The sequence below is a fragment of the Crassostrea angulata genome, chromosome 10 (assembly GCF_025612915.1).
Source record: "Crassostrea angulata isolate pt1a10 chromosome 10, ASM2561291v2, whole genome shotgun sequence".
NCBI lineage: Eukaryota > Metazoa > Mollusca > Bivalvia > Ostreida > Ostreidae > Magallana > Magallana angulata.
Genome location: NC_069120.1, coordinates 15,408,758 through 15,432,268, shown reverse-complemented (window position 1 = coordinate 15,432,268; position 23,511 = coordinate 15,408,758). Strand labels below are relative to the sequence as shown.

The window sequence follows — 23,511 nt, the reverse complement described above, 5'->3', positions numbered from 1 at the left end:
TAGCATCGTGTCTTAAAATCTTCAGAAAACATTATCTCTAGACAGCTACTTTTTTCTATGTTTTAAGACAACGTCATCTATATACTTAATCAAGATACAATCGGGGGTCAACTGGGGTTCTGACCGAGAGATTGTTCCTCTATATGTGGTCCTAACCCTTAAACTATTTGTTTTTCTTTTTAGTTTCAAGACAACCCCTATTATACTAAATGACTGTAGCAGATTTATTTCCTTTTCTTACAATCAAGATTCTCACGTGAGCATTGTAGCCCGTGGGCCTCTCGTCTAAGTCATTGATGCCGAGATTCAGTGCCGTCAAAGCTAAATTAAAAATGATTGACCTTAAATTCGTTGGTATTTAAAGATACTATCTTTTACAGCGAATTACAGAATACCGGTAGAGTTTTCAATAGCTTGCTAGATTGATCAATAGGGTATTCAATTTGGTCAGCAAGGTATCACATTAGGTTTAAATCTAGGTCATGTGATTACTCAGGTATGACAGCAATAGAGTGAGTTAATCTGGTTAAGATTTGCACGTTTTGGGCCTTTTTGTTTCTCTCTGTTATCCTACATTACTGCTATTAAAGTCTGAACTACTTAAGCAGTCAGCACAAAAAATAACTATTAGTGCTGTAAGATGCATAAGATGCACCAGGAATCAGGGAACCAAAATGTTTAATGATTTTTTGCAGGGAAAAATATCTCCTTTTTAAAGTTATGCTTTTCTCTTTTGTTTGTTTCTTCAGAACTGCCTTTTGAATTACATTTTTTGAAAAACAAAATTCAAATTACTCCAAGCAGAATTGATGCTCTATAGAGTCCAGTGCTGTCCAGGTGAACATTCTTTTTAAAAGTCTATGAATAGAATAGCTAACAATAGGAGAGAGTGTTCTAGAGGTTTTCTTTGTGTAAAATGAATGGGTTGAGAGCAAAATAACAATCTACACTTGAGTAACCACAGGACCTAGATTTAAACCTGATGAGATACCTTGCTGACCAAATTGAATACCCTATTGAGCAATCCAACAAGCTATTGAAAACTCTACCGGTATTCTGTAATTCGCTGTAATATCGGCACAACAAACTATGACTATTCATATTGATTGAATTGTTATGAAATAGTTTATCATACGATAAAAGCAAAACAAAAGCATAAATATTACATGTTTATCAAATAGTTTTTATTCAAAGTGGAGTTTTGAATGTATGCCATTCATTCAACAAACAGAGTCTCAAACTTCAAAAGAAAGCACAGTGTCCAAAGGGATCAATGCACAGAGAAAGTAAATCATATCAAAATCAACAGACAAGAATCCATACATTGCAACAACATTTAAAGGAAAAGTGAATACAAAGAACAACAAAATACTAGTAATTTGGCACCGTGAAACACAAGGAACTGTATTGAGACAAACCGATAGTGACACATGACTTTGACATGATATTCTATTTCGGTTGTGAGAATGGAAATAAATAGATCTGTAAAACTTCTAATCTTAGGAGAATCTATACACTCATAAGCATCCCTGATCACAAGTTGTTCAAAGTTACCCAGAATTGTAATGACAGTGATAAAATTAAGGGGAAAAAATGGAATGTAGGGTAATTTAATAATTGTAGTGAGGTAGAGGGCATCTTTAATAAGAACAGTATATGTTCAGGGCGAAAACTTTCGATTTGTTAGGCAACTTGTTGTAAAAGATACATTTAATACTGCAATATTTACAATCATTTGCTCATTTGTGATCTTTAAACAGAAGGGAAAACTAATATTTTTGTACTGAACCAAAAATAATCAGGTTCAAATTTCTCTTGTTTACCAGATTTTACTTTGACCATCAGAATTTTTCAAATTCATGAATTCATTTTAAAAAATAATTTAAGTGCAAAACATCTGATGATTCAAATGTGGAAAATCAGTGGTTTGTGCATCACAATGTCACTATATATAAACTGTTACCATAGACATGAGACATACAAACATGCAGAACTAAGGCATTCATACACTGTTTGCACATATACCAAACAGTAAATAAAAACCCTGAATAATTAATCTCATAATGAAAAAAAATACCAAGTTAAATTCCTACATCCTTTATAGATGCAATGGATTTCATTTATAAAGCATAAAGTATAAAACTATCATAGAATATAATTTCTGGATATCAAAATGTTGATAAAAAATGACAATACATGCATTTTGAATTAAACATTACTGTTTTGTATTCAAGAATCATCTAATGTAATGTGAAACCTATCTTAGAAAAAGAGTCTTCTCAAAAATATAAATATTGAGCAAATACCGGTATCAGTTTCTGTATGAAAAATAACATACCCTGGTAAACAAAGTTCATTCAGTGTTTTTTGTTTACAATGGACATACTCTTTCTATATTTATTTTTATACAAAGACTGCCAGTTTTTCTTTAGAATTCTGTTAACACTCTTGGGCATTCCATGCTTGTGTTTGATATATTCTTTTGGGGTCATGACCTTGAAATCCGTTGATTTCCCAGTGAAACTTGAAATCTTTTGATCCAGACTCTTGGCGTCCCCGAAGTACTGAATCCTGTAGGTACCCGGGGCCTGGGTTTGTGGGATGTCCCAGGTAATAGTGACCTCACTCTCTCCCAGTAACAAACTTGTGTGCTTCCATTCAAACCTATCAGTGGTTGATGTTAAGTAAAATTAGATAAATGTCAATAATAATGTTTATAGCAGAGTAGAACTGTAGTAAGTACATGTATGACCCTATGGGTGACTTACTTTGTCTCCCATTGACTGTCTGTGAACACGACCTTCCAGTTGTTGTCAGGTTGTAGCATCTCTACACTCAGGAAAGTGCCCTCCAACTAAAACACATACACAGAAAAATCACACCAATGGTGTTCCAACAAGTCTTTCTTTATAATAGTTTATTAAAGATACACTGCAAATTTATGATATACCTTCACATTGTTTCTTGGGTTGGCACCAATAAAGGTCACTTTAACAGAGCTCCCCTATGAACAATCAAAGAGATACATGATTCATACTTCATTACCGTCAGGAAGTACCAGCCAATATAACTCAGTCGTTGATCAGTTAAGCAATTACCAGCTACTATAGCTCAGTACTCTGGACCTACCTGTTTGTACTGCGCATCAGCATCAACTACTACATCACCAAAACTCTTCCCAAAAGGAGCGTGGTCAAACACTACTGGGGGGAGGAATGTCAGCTGTTTGTCCAACAGATTGGGAGGGGTGGGTCCCTTGGGGGCTGGTGTTCCCTGTAATAGACAGATGTATCAACTTGAGATTGAGGGCTAAAATATTGGAAGAAAGAAGTTTAAAGCAGACAATGCATTACTATATTGTACCTTTGCTAAGGCATCAGCCAGTTTGTTGAATTCTTGTATGAAGGCCTCTAGTGTATGAGGTCCATATATGGTAGAAGCACCTTCATACCTTTGAATCTGCAAATCAAGAGAAATGCTAATTATTCTCCACCATTGCTCTAAATTTATATAATCAGATAAAGACACTTGTTTACTGTCAAAGACTGCAAACTTAAAGCCATTCCTTAAAAACATTATCACATAGAAGAAGATTTACTTCTTTCACTGACAATAAGACTGCGGAACATTAACTGGCAAGATTGGAAAAAGCTTACGTCAATTTCACCTGTTACAGTCAAAACTTTTAAAATGGGCGGGGACAAATTGACGCAGACATCCGAGAAAACATTGGATAGGAAGTGTATTTTTAATCCATCTCAGCGTTCTTAACTTGCCAGTTAATGTTCCACGGTCTTAAAAAGATTTGTAGGTACCTGGTACTCTTCATAAGTCGTAACGTAGTCAGCATAGTCATTGGTCAGTCCAGCGATTACAGTCACAGTGTTGGCAGGGAAGCCAGCTGCCTTCAGAGTCTGAAAAGAAGACAAGGGAAATTAATTACTCTATCTATTTACTATTCACAAGTTTACTACCTCTACCCCTTTTTGACTCTTTATTTTACTTATCTTCAGTTACAATACATGTACTTACAGCAGTTATGCTATCTCTTGTCCTTCTTCCTGACATAGTACTAAAATTAAAATGACACAAACATCTTTTTCAAGTTGATATTCACTGGATCCAAAAGATTTAAATGTAATTCAATTGTGAAGAAAAATATAACGACAATGTGCATGCTCTTTTACATATCCATGTGTATAGATCTTTGAATTTCTTTACCTGAATTCTGCAGGTACAGATATGATGGCTAACTGTCCAATTCGGAAGATCTGTAAGTCCACAATGGAAGGTGACCATGCATAGGGGACAGTCATCTGCAAACAAATTAAATAACCTGGTATTGCCAAATCCATTTCAAGTTTAAATTTAGTACATGAAGTTTGATATGTATTTAAGTTTAGTCTTATCACAGAATATGAAATCAAATTTTCTAAAACCATAACATCAAGATTTAAATTACATAAAATTCCTGTATTACTTCAAAATGTATAAGATATATGGTGGTACATTCCTATTTTAGTTTAAAAACATTAAAACTTACAAATCTTTGTGCTTTTCTTTAAAAAAAATCCTCGTAAATAATCAAGTAATGCATAAACTAGAAAGTGGATCATACATACAGTGTAAGACTGTATTATAGGACAGTCATAAGTACATGTAAAACACATAGGAATTGTTGTAATAATTACCTCCCCTGTGTCAAGCAGGATAGGCTTAGGATGCTGACAGGCTAACTGTTCTGGTGAGGGCTTCTTGAGAAAATCTCGAACAAAATCCCAGAAAGGATTATCAGTTGTGTCACCTAAAAATACAACACATTTTTTTTTCTGTAATATCATTGTCAATATAAGGTAACAATGTCACTTTCAGAATCCACAATGATATTCCAATCCAATTATAAATTACATCAAAACAGCATAGATAGAAAGAAAGTGACTGCAACAAATACCCTGAGTAAAGTTGAAAGCTCCTGGACCGTCTGTGGTGCCTGCAGCAAAACTGAATCCCATGGCAGGCTTACAAGTCTTCACCTGTTGATTTAATTCAAAATTGATAATGGTGAAAACATTGAACTTTATTAAAGGCTCAAAACCAAACATGTGGATTTTACATGTCCCCTACCTTAGTCGTCTGGTTGATTTGTACCATTACATTGGACATGTCCACATAGGTATGTCTGAAGTCCACTGGTCCTTCCAACTTCATATTGGACGGGTCATTGTATAGAATCTGTGGGGTTGAAATTAACCCGTAATGTTTAACTTGTTAATTTTTTTCATTTGAATAGAAAGAGACAGGAAGAAAATTCAAATGGAATGAATGCGACATTTTTTGTATATGTACCATTATTTAAAATCTGCATGAAGCTAACAAAATCTACACAATATGGTATATCCTTAAACCAAGCTATGAATAAACTGAGTAAAGTATAAATTACAAGAAGTGCAAGTTTAATCCTTCTGATATTGATACCTTAGAGCGACAGTACATGTAATATGGGAGTTCTTAAATTTAAAAAAATGACCTGGCAAAGTGGTTTGTGTCAAAAATTAAATCGTTATTACTTTTATGTTTACGAATGGCAGTTAACATGCAGGGGTTCATTCCAACCTTGCAAACATCAACTGTGAATATTTCTAGCAGATGAATGAAAGTTGACTTGCTGTAACAACAGTGTTACCTTGGCTTTCTGGTACTGGTTCTTAGCAATGATTCTGGTGCTGTCATACATGTCCTTCCCAGGACCAGGGGACACACAGAGTTCATTCTACAGAACAGGAAAACAAAATCACAGTCACATCGTTCAAGACAAAATCACAGTCACATCGTAAAAGACTAGAAAACCATATCTCTTAATTGCTACATTTCATATAACATTTATAATTCAAAATACAGTATCAGTACACATTATTTTCCTGTGCCCAGCCACTTACCCTTCCGTTACATGTACTTGTGGGGACATCACATGGCTTCCCCGTGTCCATGCAATGGGGGCCCTTTGTATTTGGGGATACATCTCCTTCATTGCTCTGTGCAAAGGCAGCTACAAACTTTCCCTGTGCAAGAAATGGTAATGAAAGTCATTGTCAAAAATCCACATAAAAGTCAAGAACAATGTGTCGTATCCAGACCTTACCTTTCCTGGGAAAGCTCCTTTGTTCATGTCAGCCTCAAACATCTGAGCAGCCAGTCCTTTGTTATCACTGCTGATCAAGTGGTTAGTGTTGTTCATACTAGTACAATGAACGGCAAACCAACTACAAAAGCAATGGAGAGGATTATACACTGGTTTTTATATAGGTTCACTTTGAACAGCTATACATATGAAATTTATACGTTATTTTCTTTTCTAACCAAATGCCCTCAATTTAGATTATTTTTTTAATTTATTACAAAATGTGAGTACAATACTGCCATACGTCATAATACAAACATAGATTTAGATTCAAATGATGCAATCAATGTCAAACTTACTTGATCATTCCTATGCCATTGTTCTGTGCATCAGTCAGTCTAAGGACTGTCATATTTTTGTCAACATTGTACTTGTATCTGTAGAATAGAAATGCATCCTAAAAAAACTGTCAATAAAGCACAAAATCCTTCTCAATCCCGACTTTAAGCTACATGTAACTTTAGGACTTACTTGGCTCTCTCTTCAGCCGGGTTATTGAGGTAGGCTGTAGGACTTCTATTTATATTACTCTCCAATAGCTCCCCTGTGTTGACATACAGGTTTCCTGGTTTCATAGAGTTATGGGCCTTGTCAATGCTCTAAAATATCAGAGATATACCGTATATAGCTATGAAAATATCAATGAATTTGTTGTCAAGTGAAAACAGTAATAATTTTTTTTTTCACTTTTTGGGATAAGTTATGTTTATAGCAATTTGAAATGAAAATTTTCCTATTAGCTCTCATTTACTGTTAAAGTGAGTATAAAAGGATTAAAAAGAAAAAAACCATACAGCAACAATTCCTTCCACAAGTGGTACAAAAGTTTCATTGACAAATCCTAGGGAAGTGATGTCATAGAGGAGATACTGGTGGAATCCCCCTGGACCGGAGTGTGTGTGGGTCCCACTAATGGCTACGTTCCTCTCGTTATACAAATCTCCATATTTGCTTTTCAGGCGTTTGATAATCTGCAACCAACAAGTTTTCAATAAAATTTTGGAAATGTGCAACAGACACGTTTCAATAAAAATGTGTATTTTGATGTTGAACAATAAAATGAAATAAGAAATTAAAAGATGAGCTAGATCCTAACATGTTAGCACCCATGTGTTGGATATATGATACAATGATCTGATCACTTCGAATACATGTATCTTCTTTGTTTAATTGTTACAGTTTACTAAAGTAGGCTTGTGTTATTGTTTTTTATCACCAACCTCTAATTTCAGTCCTTGAGACTGCATACAGGAGTCAGTACTAACAAACACTATCCTGCTCTTGTTGGCAGAATCTGTGATGATGAAGGCACGGCTGTACTGGCGCAAGTGGATGCCTTTACTGGTTTGTGCAGGGTTAGCATACCCCATCTGTGTTACAAAAATACCAATTAATATGCATGTGACTGTTATGTCCTGATGTATGATACTTAAATAACTAAGAGTACTCAGCAGTAATAAGCAACCATTGCTAAATGAACTTATTCATACAAAGTATATTATTTTGCATGTAAATACATGTATATCAACAATGAGGAAGTTAAACAGCACATTTTTTTCTTCATAGCTGTATGAATATGCATTTTATTTCCTCTGTAATTTAAAACAGGGATGTATATGTTTCCTTAAAATAAAAAACAAAAAACTTGCAAAATCAAATGCCTTGTTTTAATTGATCTTATTTTTAATCATTCTTAAATCAGATAATACTGTTACAGGGTATCCAAGATGACAGTTATTATTCAACTATATCTGATTCAGTGTATATAGAGAAATTGTTTGAAGCAGAGCCATTATCATGACATTACATTACAATGTAATAACAGCCTTGTTCTAAGTAATGGTATAAAGCATAATGACAACCCATTTACATGTTAACTATACGTCAACAAGTACATGTACCAGAAGTTACGCAACATGATGCTATCTGAACTCTAATGAGATTAAAAATATCTTTTGAAACTAAAACACGCAAAAACTTACCATGTCAACCTCTGCAGCCGGACCAGTGATGTCAGCGATACCGGCACCAATAATATAATTTGTGTTCTGTCCATTACAAATTAGACAAAGCGAGAGAAGGAGAAACAAGCCGCTCACTCCATAGGCGGTCGCCATTTTCAAACATGTGATTTGTTTGAATCACGTGCTGATCTATGGTCATGTGATTAAACGTCGTCTGCTGGAGTACCACTCGGTGCGATGTAACAAATTTTGTTTTATAATCCATACCATAATACAATGTAGTTTTATATACGTCCCTGGTTAAACTAATGTTTGGATTTTTGTACTGATTACATAGGCGTCGGAACCGGGGGGGGGGGGGGGGGGGGGGGGCTAGGGGGGGCTTAGCCCCCCCACTTTTTTTGCAAAGTTATACCTAACCATTAGAAACATAGCATGATAGAGGGTTCAGCCCCCCACTTTTTCTCGCAGGATTAGTCCACAGGGGCTCCTGTGATTAGTCTAGCCCCCCACTTTCAATTTGCTTCCGACGCCAGTGGATTAAAATATACATAACTTTATAATGTAAACATTAAAACAATACGGGGGGGGGGCAACTCATTCATAATTCAATTTTCTATGTGTTAGCACTTTATAATAATTACATTTGTATGTTCATGCAGTACAGTACAGGTTTTATTTAGCAATACAAGCTGCAATTTTCATGCTTATTTTTACACAAATGTTATTTTCTAATATAATGACAAAAATATCATGGTTTTTGGGAGTTGATCAACTCTCCTATGCAGTTACTCTGGCAAACCGAAACTGAAACAATGTTTGGACCTAAGCACAAATCACCGCTGACAAGACTTAGTTCTTGAAAATAATCGATAAATTCGATTACGCTTAAGTATCCTTTTTTAAAGGAAGTTTATTTATAAATACCTTGGAAATACTCAGATTTTAAATAGTACGAACAATGTAGAAGTTTTTTGCAGTCGTATGTATTCTTACGCCAGAGTTCAATAGCATTTGGTCTATATTTAGAGGTTGCATCATCAAGCTATCACGTGACCTGGTATTTCTCGAGATTAACGGAGACAGCCGAGCATCTGATTGAACGAGACTAGAGTTCATTATTGGTTGGATCCATACAATTTTTGAAATATTTCGAATATCGATACATAATTTAATGAAATCAATTCTATTTTTAAATATTACACAACATAATAGGTTTTCTCGAAATTCTTGTCGGAGAAGTCCGAGAATTCACATTATAAAAATGTCCGTAATTCAAATACAAATTATAAACTACTTGCCAAACAAAATAACATATCGTTGATTTTAAGATTAATAATAATCGATAAAATCAACTCCCGTCAGTACTTCAGTACTTTTATTTAATTTTTGATAGCCATATTTTTGTGGGAAAAGCCATTAAGAAGCCTTAATTGAAGCAAAATTGAATTTTTGTCGTCCTGTAGAAAAACTGAACTGCTATATATTCCTTAGAAGAAAAAAAAATTTCTCACAAAAATTTATATTTTCAAATTTTATATATCATAGAAGTTTAAGTTACATGCAGACTTAGCATACTAAAGTCTGTCCCAAGTTATTGCTTCCATCACTTTTTGATGATTTTTAACAAAAATACACATATCTGTGAAAGAAATACAGTTAAAATCGATGAAAGGGAATATATACAAGATATCTTCATTGAACAATTATCATTTTTCACTCATAAGGAACGAAAACAATTTTTTTACGGAGATTTATAATGGGAAATGTTTACATTATTTCTCCATTCGGAAGTACTCGGGATACCTCACGCAATTTTTCAACGTTATCATCCGGGCTTATTAATGGCTGATGCAATGCAAATCCTCCATAGACTTTCAATTTTAGGAAGTGTATTGAAACCTGAGACGGTAAGGGGGGCGTTTCAAAACAGATAATCTGAACATTTTCCATATTAGTGGATGAACATAGTTTGAGCACAAAGGTATTTATGATTATTGAAATATCAAGCAAAATGTGGTGGAAGCAAAAACTGGGGACATAGTTTTTTTGTGTTTTTATAGCTGTTTTTTGCAGTAAAATAGATTTCTAAAAAATAGAGCTCATATTGATTTAAATAGCCTACTACCTTTTACTAGTTAATAAGAAATCTTTGTTAGTGTGCATTTTTATTTTATTTTTCATCTGACCTTGAAGTACAAAAATGAGTTTTCTGAACATTTTTTCTCACAAAACAGTACAAAAACACAAGACAGTACAATATGCGTCACAGTACCCGGTATGGCAAATTGAATTGTTTTGGTTAAAGGGGCATGGTCACGATTTTGGTCAAATTTTATTTTTCTGTTTTTATTATTTACAATGCTTTAGGAATGTATTTTTAATGATCAAATGAAATTTGGGTGCCAGTCGATGAGTTTCAAGCAAGATACAGGGCTCGCAATTCTTCGTCATGTAAACAAGGCTCGTGCCCTGTTTTTGTTTACGTAGGTTCAATATACCAGTAAAAATCTTTTTTCAAGCTGATTTGTCTACCTTCTTATTCATTTTAAGCATAAATAAACAGTTCCTAATGATTAACGCATGCATTTGAAGTCTAAAACTGGAATTTTCACTTCAACATTCAAAATGTAAACAAAAGCTTTGTTTACATAGCGAAGAATTTTAAGTTCTGTAACTCGCTTATAACTCAACAAATTACACTCAAATTTTGGTTAAATTAAAAATGCCTTATTGAAGCATTGTAAACATTAAAATTGAAAAAATAATTTTTTACCAAAATCGTGACCATGCCCCTTTAAATAATGAAGGAATAAAGGTAGTTTGACCCCGGCACATGACCGCCGATGGGAAGTAACTCCTGCTAAAATTGCTCTTCTGAAAACTAAATGCCTTGTAACACTCTCTCTCTCTCTCTCTCTCTCTCTCTCTCTCTCTCTCTCTCTCTCTCTCTCTCTCTCTCTCTCTCTCTCTCTCTCTCTCTCTCTCTCTCTCTCTCAGCTCTGGTCTTTTGACATGCCCAAATCTAATCCGTCCATAACAATGTAACTGTCACAGCATTCGGAAGATGACGGTTTTTTGCTAATACTTTGGTTCACTTCCTCGTCCTTAACTTCCGGTATTTCTTTAGGATCAGTGCGCCCTCTGATGTTTGTGCAATGGTCTGTATCGATCTGGACGTACAATTTCTCCTGACCACTGGAGGTAGATGGAGTGGCATTTAAAAGTTTCTGAAAAGTTGGATATTTTCCTTAATTTTCCAAAAAGAATACTTCAAATAGTAAATCTTTGACACAATGCATGCACGGCTGTTACCTGATTTTGTTCACTGCCTACTGGAGGAACCTCTATTTCAATGTTAGTTCTCCACAACCTGTAAACGCAAAAACAACATATTGTAATTTTCAAATCTATACTGTCTGGATTCCCCGATATAAGGGATACAGATGCTATTTTATTCTTTACATTCATCTGCACATGATTTGCGTCAAAAAGAAGGGGCCTTCATGACAAAATTTTGGGAAATGAGTTTTCTTTTGTTTTTAAATAGAGTATGTTCTTCTGATTATTTTGATTCCAAACAGAACCATTTTAACAAGGCCTTGGACTTTTGGAAGAGCGTAACTATCTATTTCTTGCTTCTCACAAGTTAAATATGACGCTGGTTTCAAGCGAAATATGCACCGATTGTGTATTACAAATTGTATATACAAATTTTGTTGACTTTAATGAACCATCATCGAGTGGGCAGTAATGAAATGGACAGGCCTTGTTTGACACAACTACCCAAAGTCCAAGCGCTTGTTAAAATGGTTCTTTTTTATCAAATTTATCTCTTAACCAGAAGTAAAACGAACGCGTGGTCCAAACGAAAGATAATGTCAGAAAATATTAAATACAGACGTCAATACTAGAAGCGTCGATACCACTTTGCAACGATAACGTATGGGGAAAAATAATAACATGTATAAAACCAAATGAAATTAATTTTTTATGTCTAAAAACAGATCATTCAGATTGCGTGGTGAAAAATATTTTATGATTTTATGAGATTAGTCAACACAGATCCTAAATTAACGTGTGATTATCACTGCAGGTGAATTCCACAGGTGCTTGTGCCCTATATATAGGGGAAACGAGTGTGATTATAAAATGCTACCAAGTCGTGATATTTCTTTTATTTTTCGGCTGGAGACATATATAAGGAGTTGTTAATGATAATTAATAAAAGAAATAAAAAAAAAAATTGGAAAAAAAATATAAAAAAGGGGGGGGGGGGTAGTGCACGGTCCAGTCCACAAGCACCTGTGGTGAATTCTGGTAACGCCTCTTGTGTAAGGAAATACTGTACAGTCAAATAAAAAAATGTTTCTTGATTCTTCTAAGATTGTAGTATCGCTAAACGAAACATTTACAAGCATGGACTCATCCGACTGCCACCAGAAGCAGTGCTTGAATACAATATGGACAAAAATATTATACATTAACTCCACTTGTGATTTGATGCATCTGCCATTTGCGATGAATGAGTTTCCTCATAAATGCCATCACTTCATGACAAATTGTACGTATTTTGATGAATTGGCAATTTGGTAAGAACTGTAGATGGAAATTTGTTGCATACTCGATAGCGTGACTCATTTTGAAAAGTCAAATTGAATATCAAATTAACACGACCTTCAATTGTTTTAAGAGTCTCCCCAACATTCCAAAAACAACTGACATTTTTTGTTGTCTGGGTTTTTAAATCATAATTTTGGAGGTTGGTTATAACTCTTGAAAGAAGAAAAGCGAGGAATAGCAATTTTTATTAATTTGTTGTACAAACTAAGGAACTACACGTATAGAATGGTTAAAGTTTCGTAATTTGTCATAAAAATACAAACCTTAGAACTGTGGTTATAATGAGACAGAGAATGAAGATGGATGCGCAGACTGCAGCAAAAATTATGATGGGATCTGTGGAAAATAAACAATTCGATGACTTACATTTAATTCTGGAACATACAAAGATCCAAATAAGGTTTGGAAACAAAGATTTTCGATAACTTACATAGGCTGGACTTCTTTCCGGTTGTATAACATTGAATCCTACCATTTTGTAATTTCTCTCCAGCTAATGTTAGAACATTTATCTCTGCACAAAGTGTATCTTCGTTACTTAAATGGTAGGAATATGATGTTACTTCCGGCGAGATATTGAAATTTCTCTTTGCTTCAAATAGAAAAGAATTGTTCCATAAAATCAAAATAATTTTGCACTGAAAATGTTCCGATGATCAGACTTTTCAGATCAATTATTCCATTACTTATGTTGTTGTCTCTTTGGAACTCGATCTTTTTTTTTTTAAAAGCAGTTTCAAATTACAGTATTTTGAAAACCGTAGCTGTTTACTGATAGTTCACACATTAGCGTTTCATAGGTCAGGCAACCTTAAATAAGCCATGGAAAGTAATTAGATATAGCCTGACAAATGTTCACGTTCAAATGTTCTCACTCATACAGTCCGATGTGCTGCAAAAGGATAGGACATAGTGATCCACCACAGCGGAAACCAATCGCATGTTACAGGAAGGTATTCTCCACGTGACCTCCAGATGGTCTTCTTCCGTGTGGGTCAATGTCATTTCTAACAGACCAGGAAGCTCTGAAGAAGACATTACAGGTGTAACCAAACTTTCCATCCACAGACAGTGGTTGATTTTACAGAATTTCTAGAATGTCAATCACAATAAATTTTAGATAACTTGATTATCTGTTCTTTTACAGATCAGCTAACATTTAAACTTATTTCTGTCTTTACCGCCATTTTGAAAAATACAATCTGCCCATTTTATTCCACTCGTCCTTTCGCCTCGGTTAACAGACACGCCATATTTGAGAGAGACGCTATGACTGTGATTTATTGTTATTGTCGTGTTCCGAAGATTATCCAGCCACCGTAAATTCTAAATTTAAAAATACAAGACAGGGTTTCGTTAATTGTTCATTCTATATCAACTCATATGAGAAAAATGATACTTTTATGATTTATAATTACCCGAAAATCTTCTTTTTGGCACCAAAATACCGTAAATCTGACATCTTTCTGTTGAGCAATATCCAAGAAGACTGTTGTTAAGCTGCCACTGACGACAACCAAAATGACGGGCGATTGTAACACTAAATGTAAACAAAAAAAACCGTGTAGAAATCATATAAATTATTAAAGCATAATCGAAGTACTATATTGGTTTGAACAAGAAAGATTACTTTTAACTGGGAGTAACGTGTTTTAAATTCGGTCAATTTATCGTCAATTTCTCTAACGCGAGGGTATATTGAGTAGGTGAATTACTGATAATATCCATGTTTACTCAATTTCACAGGTGTCAAACTTCAATAAAAGATGTTTACAAACTTCAATAAAACAACATGTTTACATTCATCTTTTGATGGAATTCTAATCAGAGCAAAATCTCGTGACGTTCCAATTTCATTCTTTGACCAAATTCTGGTCGTTATTTCCTGTTGCGCGGGGATTTGGAATCGAGCGAAATTGAATACAGTTTCCTCAGTGCAGTCTCTAGGTTCCTGTGATGTATTGTATGGACATACGGACACTACGTAACGCAAATGGGATCCATAAATCCTTTGTTTTTGAATCTCCTGTAAAATATCGAAGCAATGAAAATAACATAAAATGGAAAATATTTCCAGCGCTACAACAGTCAGCAAAAAATTCTTTTCATACAGGACAATTGAGTTGATCTTAAATTAATAATACCCTCCAGAAGATCATAAGGCCGCTATATGCGCCATTTCCCCGGGAAATTGTGGTGAACGAATTGATGTGAACGTAGGGTGGTAGGCCAGGTACTGTAAAAAAGAAAGACTATTAAAGTCACGTTAGTACTTGGAATAGACTATAAACAATGCAATTCATGGTAACACCTGTCAAGCATTGTTTATAAACATGCCTGTCTTGTCTGTGGATGCTGTAATAGATCGACTCTCGCTCCAGATTCCTCCTTCCTGAGGTATGGCTGCAACTTTGATGAGGTATTTTGTGTAAGGCAACAAACCACACACTTCAAACCGTGTGCTGTTGACTATCCAGGCAGAATTGTCTGATGGCTGAGAAAGAAATTATTCAAAGATTTTTATTCCAATAGCCATTAGTTGTGGTAACCTCTCTTATACGCTAAATTATGAAACAAGCAATCTTACATGTTGTTGTCCTTCAGGTGAGATAGCTAGACACGTGATTTGGTAGAGTTGGGGGTACAGGACACTCCACAGATAGCCCCTACCGCAGGACCACTGCAGTGTCACACAAGAAGGGGTGGTCCCCACAAGGCTTACATTCTGTACAGGGGCAGGTTTGACTGCAATGATAAGTTATGAAAATCCTGAAACTTAAATTTATTATGTATGCTACATGTACATTGTTTTGAAAATTTCGCTGTCTGTGCAAAATGTTAGGTAATTATTTTTACGACGATTTTTAGCTTTCAAAAAATTGACAGGATGATGATATGAACAGTATACACCTGAAAGTGCTAGCAACAGAATTCTTTTTTTTTTAACCAATGATATAAATAAGATATAACAATTTTGAGCCAGCAGAGGAAATGTTGATAGAATTTTTCAATATCTGTGACCCGTCCTTAGTTTTGATGCTATATGTTCTCAAAGTAATTACTTATCGTAAAATCAACCAAATATAAACTCAGTCCCTTTCAGACAACCTCGGCTGAGTTTTCTATTGACGATTGAAATTATTATTTGCATTTCGCCAAAAGAATTTTTATGTCAATATAACTTGCTGGAATGCTATTTAAATGACAGGAACGTTTTAATTGATACGTGTGCTTATTGATAATAAACAATAATCTTGAGAAGTGGTAATGTTCATGAAAATGCATTCTGTGTGGTAAATTGCAGCATTTTAAAACTTTAAGTATTACATTATTACATAATATAGAATAAAAGAGGTGAAGAAAGCCTATCCAGAAGTTTCAAAAAGGAGGGTGATTCTAGTTCTATTCCAAAATGCAAAATAACACACGATAATAGCTTGTAAATCTCTTGGCGACAAATTGAATTCTATTTCGCGGACACTGCTAATTTTTTTTTTCAAACTTCGTAGTTGTAAGGGCAATGACACTCGCTGGTTAATCAATCTGTAGTGCGTGATCATCCCCAAGAGCCTCTAAGGAGAGACCAGGCGTCAAAATTCTACTCTAATATGGCTAATTTCTGTAGTTTTTGTCATTAGAGAAGTCTATTCTTCGAATCTAATTTCCGCACTCCTAATTACACATAATCATTGCATAAATGTATACATTGTATTTGGGTAAAAATATCCATGAGAGAAAAGTTTAAAAAAGAAGGAGTGTTTTTTCCTCTCACCTTGAAAACATATCAGATCGATGCATGCGCAGTTCTTTTTCAGAGTAATATTAAACTATATAAAACTATACTTTGAAAACCAAAACTCCAATTCTTTTTAATGAAACTTGGAATCCCAATACCCCCCCCCCCCCTCTCCACCCCCACCGGTGCCCAAAATTGAACGATAAACGATATTTTTTATTCTTTACAATGTACATGTAATACTTTTTTTTACAGGTGTAACCATTTTGAACAAAAATAAACAGCTAACTTTTTCATAACGCAATGGGAAAACATCAGAATGTAGTCTTTTAACTAAGATACTAAAGTATATATATAATATTCATATACAGTTGTTAATATCGAACTTATGTCTTGTATGAAAAATAATTGAGAGTTTATTGAAGATCAATATAAACATGCATCATTTTGTTGTATTTGAACACAAATCAAATTTTAGAATATGATACGCTCGTCATCGTTATAAGTGTATTTTACATACGTAGCTACAGTAACACACCACCTGTGTGAATGTAGAAATCACATGTGTAGTATATTGTGTACCTTTCTGTTGGCAGTGAACTTCGTAACAACTGTTAAACAGGCTGACGCACAATCTAATGACGCAATTAGGATCCAGATCCCCGCGTTCTATGTCCCATCGACAGGAATTCTGGGATTGCTCTGGACAATCAAGCCAACTGGACATCAAGGAGCCGGATATCAAACTCCTACACATTCAAATTAAAAACGGATGTCAGTTATCAAACATAATATTTGCTTGAAAGTAATTATATGAATGGCCTTGTCAATATGTATACATGCTGATTATCATGTCCATCTGGGTCTCACAATGGTAAAACATTTAATATTGGAACTAAGGAAAGATGTGTTATTGTAAGTATCTTAACCTTTTATCTGTAAATGGTATCTCACAACACCCACATGATTTTCACTCTACGTGTAGACTTTAACAAATTAAAAGTTTATATGATACATGTAGGTACTACATGTTAAATTGACAAGGTACCAGATATTTTCATTGCAAATCATACCGCGTTTTGTCTTGCCAAGCACTGCAGACGCTGATAGTTAGGAATTTATAATTCTTGTGTTTTTGGTAACTTCAAAATGAACGATTCATTACTGCTGACATAGAATCATTATTGGATATAAAAAAAAATGAACAAATGAAAACAAAAATAAAGCTTAAAACAAATAAGTAACCATATCAAAATCGGAGCGATTATTATAATAAATTTTCACTAAAATACCTTTAGTATATGCCTTTTGCTATAACATAGTAAGATAGCGTTGTTTTGATTAACAGTACCATGTATCTTTCATAATATATATTTTTTGAATTAAAAAGAAGAGGAATTCATGTCTTTTTGTTTTTGTTCTTAAATCACTTTTGTTGGTAAGGATTTCCCCTCTTTTCTTTTAATTAATATTATCATCTCTACTCTAGTCTTTATCATATGACTGTGGTTATATCTTTGTAACTATGTTAATAAGTTATATACCCTTTTCTCATGTTATTTATATCATTAGCCTCTAAAATGTTTTCATGATGTATGGCAATACTTGTATCATGTTAAATCTTGTTGGCTTTGAGAGAACATATACAGTTAAACACGGTTATAGTGAACACGCTTATAATGAATTGATGCTTACAGCGAAGTGATTTTCATTCCCGGTGACTTTATTTCATGTTGTAAACTTGACGGATATAACGAATTATGCTAATAACGAAGTAAAATTGCCCATCCCTGGGACTTCGTTATAAGCGTGTTTTACTGTATAGAAGCACCGCCTGCTTTTCAATCCCTTTTGATGTATTCATATTTACATTGTACTTGATTAAAATACTTTTTCAATGAAACAAAAATTTAGAGACATATTAGAAAGAATGTCACAGACAGCCAATATTTCGTTATTTAAAGACCCTATAACACAAAATTGTAACGAGAAACGTGTGAGACTGTTTTAAAAAATCAAAGATAACGGTTTAATCTGCCATAGAAAAAAACAATTCAAATAAGTCTACTCTTTAGATGTAAATATCTGCTTAATGAATATCAGTATTGCTGCAATTCTTCATCTTTACAAGATATTCAGTTTCGGTCAAGACATCAAGATATCCATAATGTTGACCTTAATTGCTTGTACCAGTTTTTCAAGAATAGTTTTATGTCATTGTTCTGTTGTACAGATTTTGTTTCAAAACAAGACGTTCATAGTATACGATGTATGGATATTTGTTACTACTTTCAGAGAGGAAATAAGAGAAATATTAAAAACTTTGTCAACCCCCTTGTTATAAAATAGAGTAAATATAGCCTTTGTTCATATATGTTTAAATTCATTATTTACTCCCCGGTCCGATTTTATGCTGTAGTAAGCACATATAAACACTCGTTAAAGCAAAAGTGTCACAAATACACGTTAGAAGTCATTGATTTAGTATATACTTAGAACATATACACCATATACTCTTTAAAAGTCTTTAGATATCGAAATCATTCAACGGAAGTAATCAATTATATATGTGTTCTCGTTCAATCTAATTACAACTGTATGTTAGTTAATCATATCCGGATCTTTTTCATTCTAACTGAGATCTTTTTCACTCTAATTGAGATTTAATTTCGATCGGCAATGACACTTCAGATTTGCAATAACCACGGTCACGATGTAAAGTCGTATTCGAGGACCTTACACGGTTGTATGCATATATGAGTAATTTAAACCGGTGGCATTTTAAATCTGAATACATCTGGTAAATCAATATGGTAATGAATGAAATCTTTGATTTTGGTACACAGCGTGAATTAAGGGAAACAAACAATATCTCTCACTGTCTTTTATTGGTTGTCTTAATCCACTTTACAGCGCACTTACCACTTCACTGTGACGTCAGTCGTACCGCTATCTGCAGTTGACGAATTCCACGAGCAGAAGAGGAAATCTTCGTAATTATAGGTGTAACAGTTGACAGCCTCACCTGACAATAGAGCAAAGGAAATATCAATAAACAGATTATTTTTTTTATTCAGGTACGTCCAATATCAGAGGCCCTCGTTAACACTTCTAATGAGAATTTCCTCCTTACAGATGACGGTTCCCGCCCGGAGGAAAACCAACAGAAGTTGTAAACATTTCCAGGATGTCATTGCAGATCGAATGCTTTCATATCAGGAATGAGGATACATCTTGAATTCCTCACAGAGTATCCGTTAATATCCACAATAACTTTGAATCATACAGGATACTGTTTTCCATTATTATTCTCATGTTTCTTCCTTTCCTTGTTAGAAAAACACCCCTCTCATGAGATGGCCATAACTTGAAATTTCAGTATTCTTATATGAGAAATATTGGAACTTTAAACCACACATTCGCTGGGATGCAATGGTTTTGAATATTCCATTTTTTCAATAACCATCAAGATTAATCAGATCGATAAATGGCAATAAAGAATTGATCGGGTATTTTTCCTTTTCAACGTTGGGCGCCCAGAATATACGCTAGAAATCGACAGGGCACACAATGGACATTTTCAGATGTCAAAGAAATTTTATTCTTTTTTTCCCTTTAAACACACGTTTTATAAAGGGGCTGAACATAAATTAAGAGGCCGTGTATCTGAAACGCCGGTGAACCTCAACTGTACTTGGTATGAGTGTATATATATGTATGTGTGTGTTGTTGAAGGGAGAGGGGGAGAGCAATCGGGAATCATGATTCTGGACATGGTAGAGTGAGATACGGTGACAAGAAGGGGGTGATGTCTGAACCCGAAGAGTGGGGTAACGGGTCGAATCTATTTCATGATGAAAAACAAATTGCTACTTTGAATGTATGTGTAAAATATCCTTTCTGAATCAACATGATCAAAGCCACGTTTATTATGTAGACATATTCAAACTCGTGCAAGGCGTTCTTTTCTCAATCGACGTACATCGAGGCTCAATCAACATACATCGAGGCACCGAAACCGGTCTGATCAGACCAATAAAATTCTGAGGAAGACGTTTTCTGAAGAAAAAAAAACACACACAAAAAGGAAGTTCGGATAATTCACCACTTTTTTGTAGTAATAATGATGACACACAAAAACAAAGCGTTTCTTTTTTGGAAAAAAAATGTGACCATTGAGCAAGTATAACTCATACATTGACGTCTTTATAGCGTAGGTTTTTGTGACCTTACGTTGGGATTTAGGCTAGAGGGAGAGTGCAGTTGATTTATGCCTTGCATTTCGTTCTGTTCCAACCTGACCCGGCCCCGTATTAATGACATACACTGATATCCAATCTTTTGTAAACCTCTTTTTGGTGGATTAATTAAAGAGTCAACAAACTTGATAGATTAGGAGATATTCGCATACCGACAGCAAGCAAACATTGCTTTAGATTTCAGAAAAAGGCATTGAAAATTGTCGTACATTATTTTACCGAATTTCAAAATCTATTACAGGGATGAGATAAAATATAAAATTATCCTATAATTAGAAAAATGTTATTTTCCCTTTTCCTATTGTTTTTTAGGAGAGAGGTTAAAAGGTGAGCAGTTCATAAATAGAAAACGAACAAAGAGTTGACAGTTAAATGAAGGGTTATTAACATCTAATCCAAAAACGTAAAGTAGTAAAGCTTTAGGAAGCTAATAAGAATTAGAATTGATTTAATACTAATTATACCAATCAGGAATATTATGGTCACAAAAGTAACGAGATTACGGTATAATAAACATCTCAGTATCAACAAATGATAAGCCTGCAATTCCCTGACTGTAATTCCGGATTACGGAAGACTGATTTTGAGTTTTTAAATAAATTTAAATCAGGCAATGGAGTCTTTCTTTTCTGAATTTTCAGGATATTGAAACTACAGTTGAGAATCCACAATGCGGATATTGTTCAAATAAGATCTACGGAAAGCTGAAAGCTGAGCAGTTTCCAACGTGCATGATAAATTCAAAATTTGTTGGATCATTTTGTCATTAAGTCTATCGGACATTTGACACTAAACAGTAAACACATGTGTTTTTCACCCTTTTTTTGGCAATGCCACAAATTAGTACATATTCATATAATGAGTATTTGTAAAGACAGGTAGGAAATTTGCCAGCTTAGCCTTTTGTCAACAGACACATTGCTATTAGCACGTTTTTCAAGCATTTGCGACACTTTAAATCAACAGAAAACATAAGTTGATTGTGTCTATTCAAAAATCTCAATAGTAAGGGAACCTCGTCCTTCAAATCTTAAGAAGTGCATTCTTCTCTTGCAAAGCTAGACGAAACAGAAAAAACCCCTGATGTAATTAATGTATTACTGTGTTGTACAATCGTGATACGTTGATGCATTAAGGGGGCTAAGGGGTGGCTGTCATTTTATAGACAATATTGATCTCCTTTACAAGAAGAGCTCCATATTAAGATAATGGAAAATGATGAAATTTTATATTAAAATATATGAAATTTTTCTTTACCAAATAGTAGTCGACAGCTTGCTTCAGAAATCACATATAAAATTTTCAGCAAAATCTGATGGTTTTTATATAATATTTTGACCCCCCCCCCAAGCCTCCTTAAGGGTTTTATTTGAATCTAAAAAAAACCGATAGAATGGAAAGTAAATAATTATATAAAAATTTCTTTCATACAAGGAAACAAATAAAATCATATTTTTTGTTACTTCTGATTAATGTTTATCATTCAAATAAGGAAAGGTTCTTTTTAGTGACATTGATATTAAGGAAGATTTCTGAGATTAAATTCGGACATGACATTTACCGTATAACATTTTATTACTTAATGCAAATGTATTAATTCGGCTCTGCAGAAAAAAGAACCAGAGGCAGAATATCATAAAAATCATCATTATTTGATGGGAATATCAGTAGAAAAGATCTGCAACATATTGTTTGCTGTATACTCAATGAAGTCAGAATACAATCGATGCACATGCAGCACAGATGGGGGCATTGTATATTCCTATATTGTATCGGACTAGCGTTATCAGAAAACTGGCAGTAAAGTGATTCAAGTGTCCGATTGTCCCTCCTTAAAACTGCCTGCTCTAAAGAGTTTAAACCCTTGACAATTTTCTAACGAGGACCAACAAGTACGGCGAAAACAGAATTAATCGGAAAACAGAATGCTCAGCAAATATAGGGGCTTCTACTGGATACCCTTGCGGTTTGAATGATTTTTTAATGCGAGGAATATCTGAATATCTTCCATTTAAGGAGGTGACTCTTGCAGAAAGCAGACGTGATAGGCTCGTGTGGTTTCCATTCAAAGAACAAACTCGTTCGATAGTATCTTCCAAGATCTAACCCCTTTGTTTGGAAGTCTATCAATATTCCGGCGTTTTTATGTAACAATGATTTATACAAGTCGACAGAATATTAGACTATTACTCGCTTCATGATCTTGCTTGCCAAATTTTCGGGAGAACATAACAAACCTAGTGTAAATAAAACTGTTAAAGACCGAAGGAGGAATATCTTTATCATTGCAAAGTCTGTTCTGTCAAACATTCGATAAAATTGATCTTTGGGACATTGGTGATTATTAAAATACCTTAAGTTTTAATCAGTGAAACGAGGCACAGTTAAAGATCAACTTTAACGATAACCGTATTCGAGGGAATTGGCAGTAGCGTAACCCACACTTCAAACACGAACTGGGTTGGTCGGTAAGAAATTGACTTAAACGTCCGTTCTTTCAACAAATACTTATCCACTATTTCTTACGTACGTTCTTGAAAGTTGAATTTTGCATGAATTCGTAATCGATATGAGGAGCTGTATTCGTTTCAAACATGGCCAGTGATTTTGTACATGGACAGACTCTTTGATATTTATTTGATTCAAATTAAGAAACGTATTATTTTTGTTATCCTCGATCAGGGTGTGTTAATCAGTGTTTATTGGATAATATTACATCAGCAACAAATAACCATGGAAACCGAAACGTTA

At 34.4% G+C, this 23,511-nt stretch overlaps 2 protein-coding genes and 1 long non-coding RNA gene across 3 annotated transcripts; 1 reads left to right on the top strand and 2 right to left on the bottom strand.

The window, feature by feature from the left end:
* Positions 1-1,162: 1,162 nt before the first annotated feature.
* Positions 1,163-8,309, bottom strand: LOC128167264 (uncharacterized). Its single transcript, XM_052832871.1, has 19 exons — positions 8,161-8,309; positions 7,399-7,548; positions 6,973-7,149; positions 6,650-6,777; positions 6,478-6,555; positions 6,140-6,260; positions 5,937-6,059; positions 5,684-5,770; positions 5,125-5,232; positions 4,952-5,033; positions 4,692-4,804; positions 4,222-4,316; positions 4,033-4,072; positions 3,816-3,914; positions 3,364-3,459; positions 3,130-3,273; positions 2,951-3,004; positions 2,769-2,854; positions 1,163-2,664 (listed from the first exon to the last, which is right to left on the bottom strand). The coding sequence occupies exons 1-19, from the start codon at positions 8,293-8,295 to the stop codon at positions 2,358-2,360; spliced, it is 2,223 nt and encodes a 740-aa protein (XP_052688831.1). The 5' UTR covers positions 8,296-8,309; the 3' UTR covers positions 1,163-2,357.
* Positions 8,310-9,507: 1,198 nt separating this feature from the next.
* LOC128168117 (uncharacterized) lies at positions 9,508-19,772 on the bottom strand. Its single transcript, XM_052834223.1, has 14 exons — positions 19,635-19,772; positions 19,424-19,526; positions 17,084-17,250; positions 15,353-15,510; positions 15,103-15,259; positions 14,910-15,001; positions 14,566-14,791; positions 14,184-14,305; positions 13,947-14,091; positions 13,641-13,790; positions 13,196-13,357; positions 13,029-13,101; positions 11,458-11,515; positions 9,508-11,372 (listed from the first exon to the last, which is right to left on the bottom strand). Exons 1-14 carry the CDS (start codon positions 19,693-19,695, stop codon positions 11,139-11,141), a joined length of 1,908 nt encoding a protein of 635 aa, XP_052690183.1. The 5' UTR covers positions 19,696-19,772; the 3' UTR covers positions 9,508-11,138.
* On the top strand, positions 17,258-19,769 carry LOC128168118 (uncharacterized). Its single transcript, XR_008241294.1, has 3 exons — positions 17,258-17,416; positions 19,415-19,504; positions 19,637-19,769. It is a non-coding gene; the product is annotated as an uncharacterized LOC128168118 (long non-coding RNA).
* Positions 19,773-23,511: the final 3,739 nt, after the last annotated feature.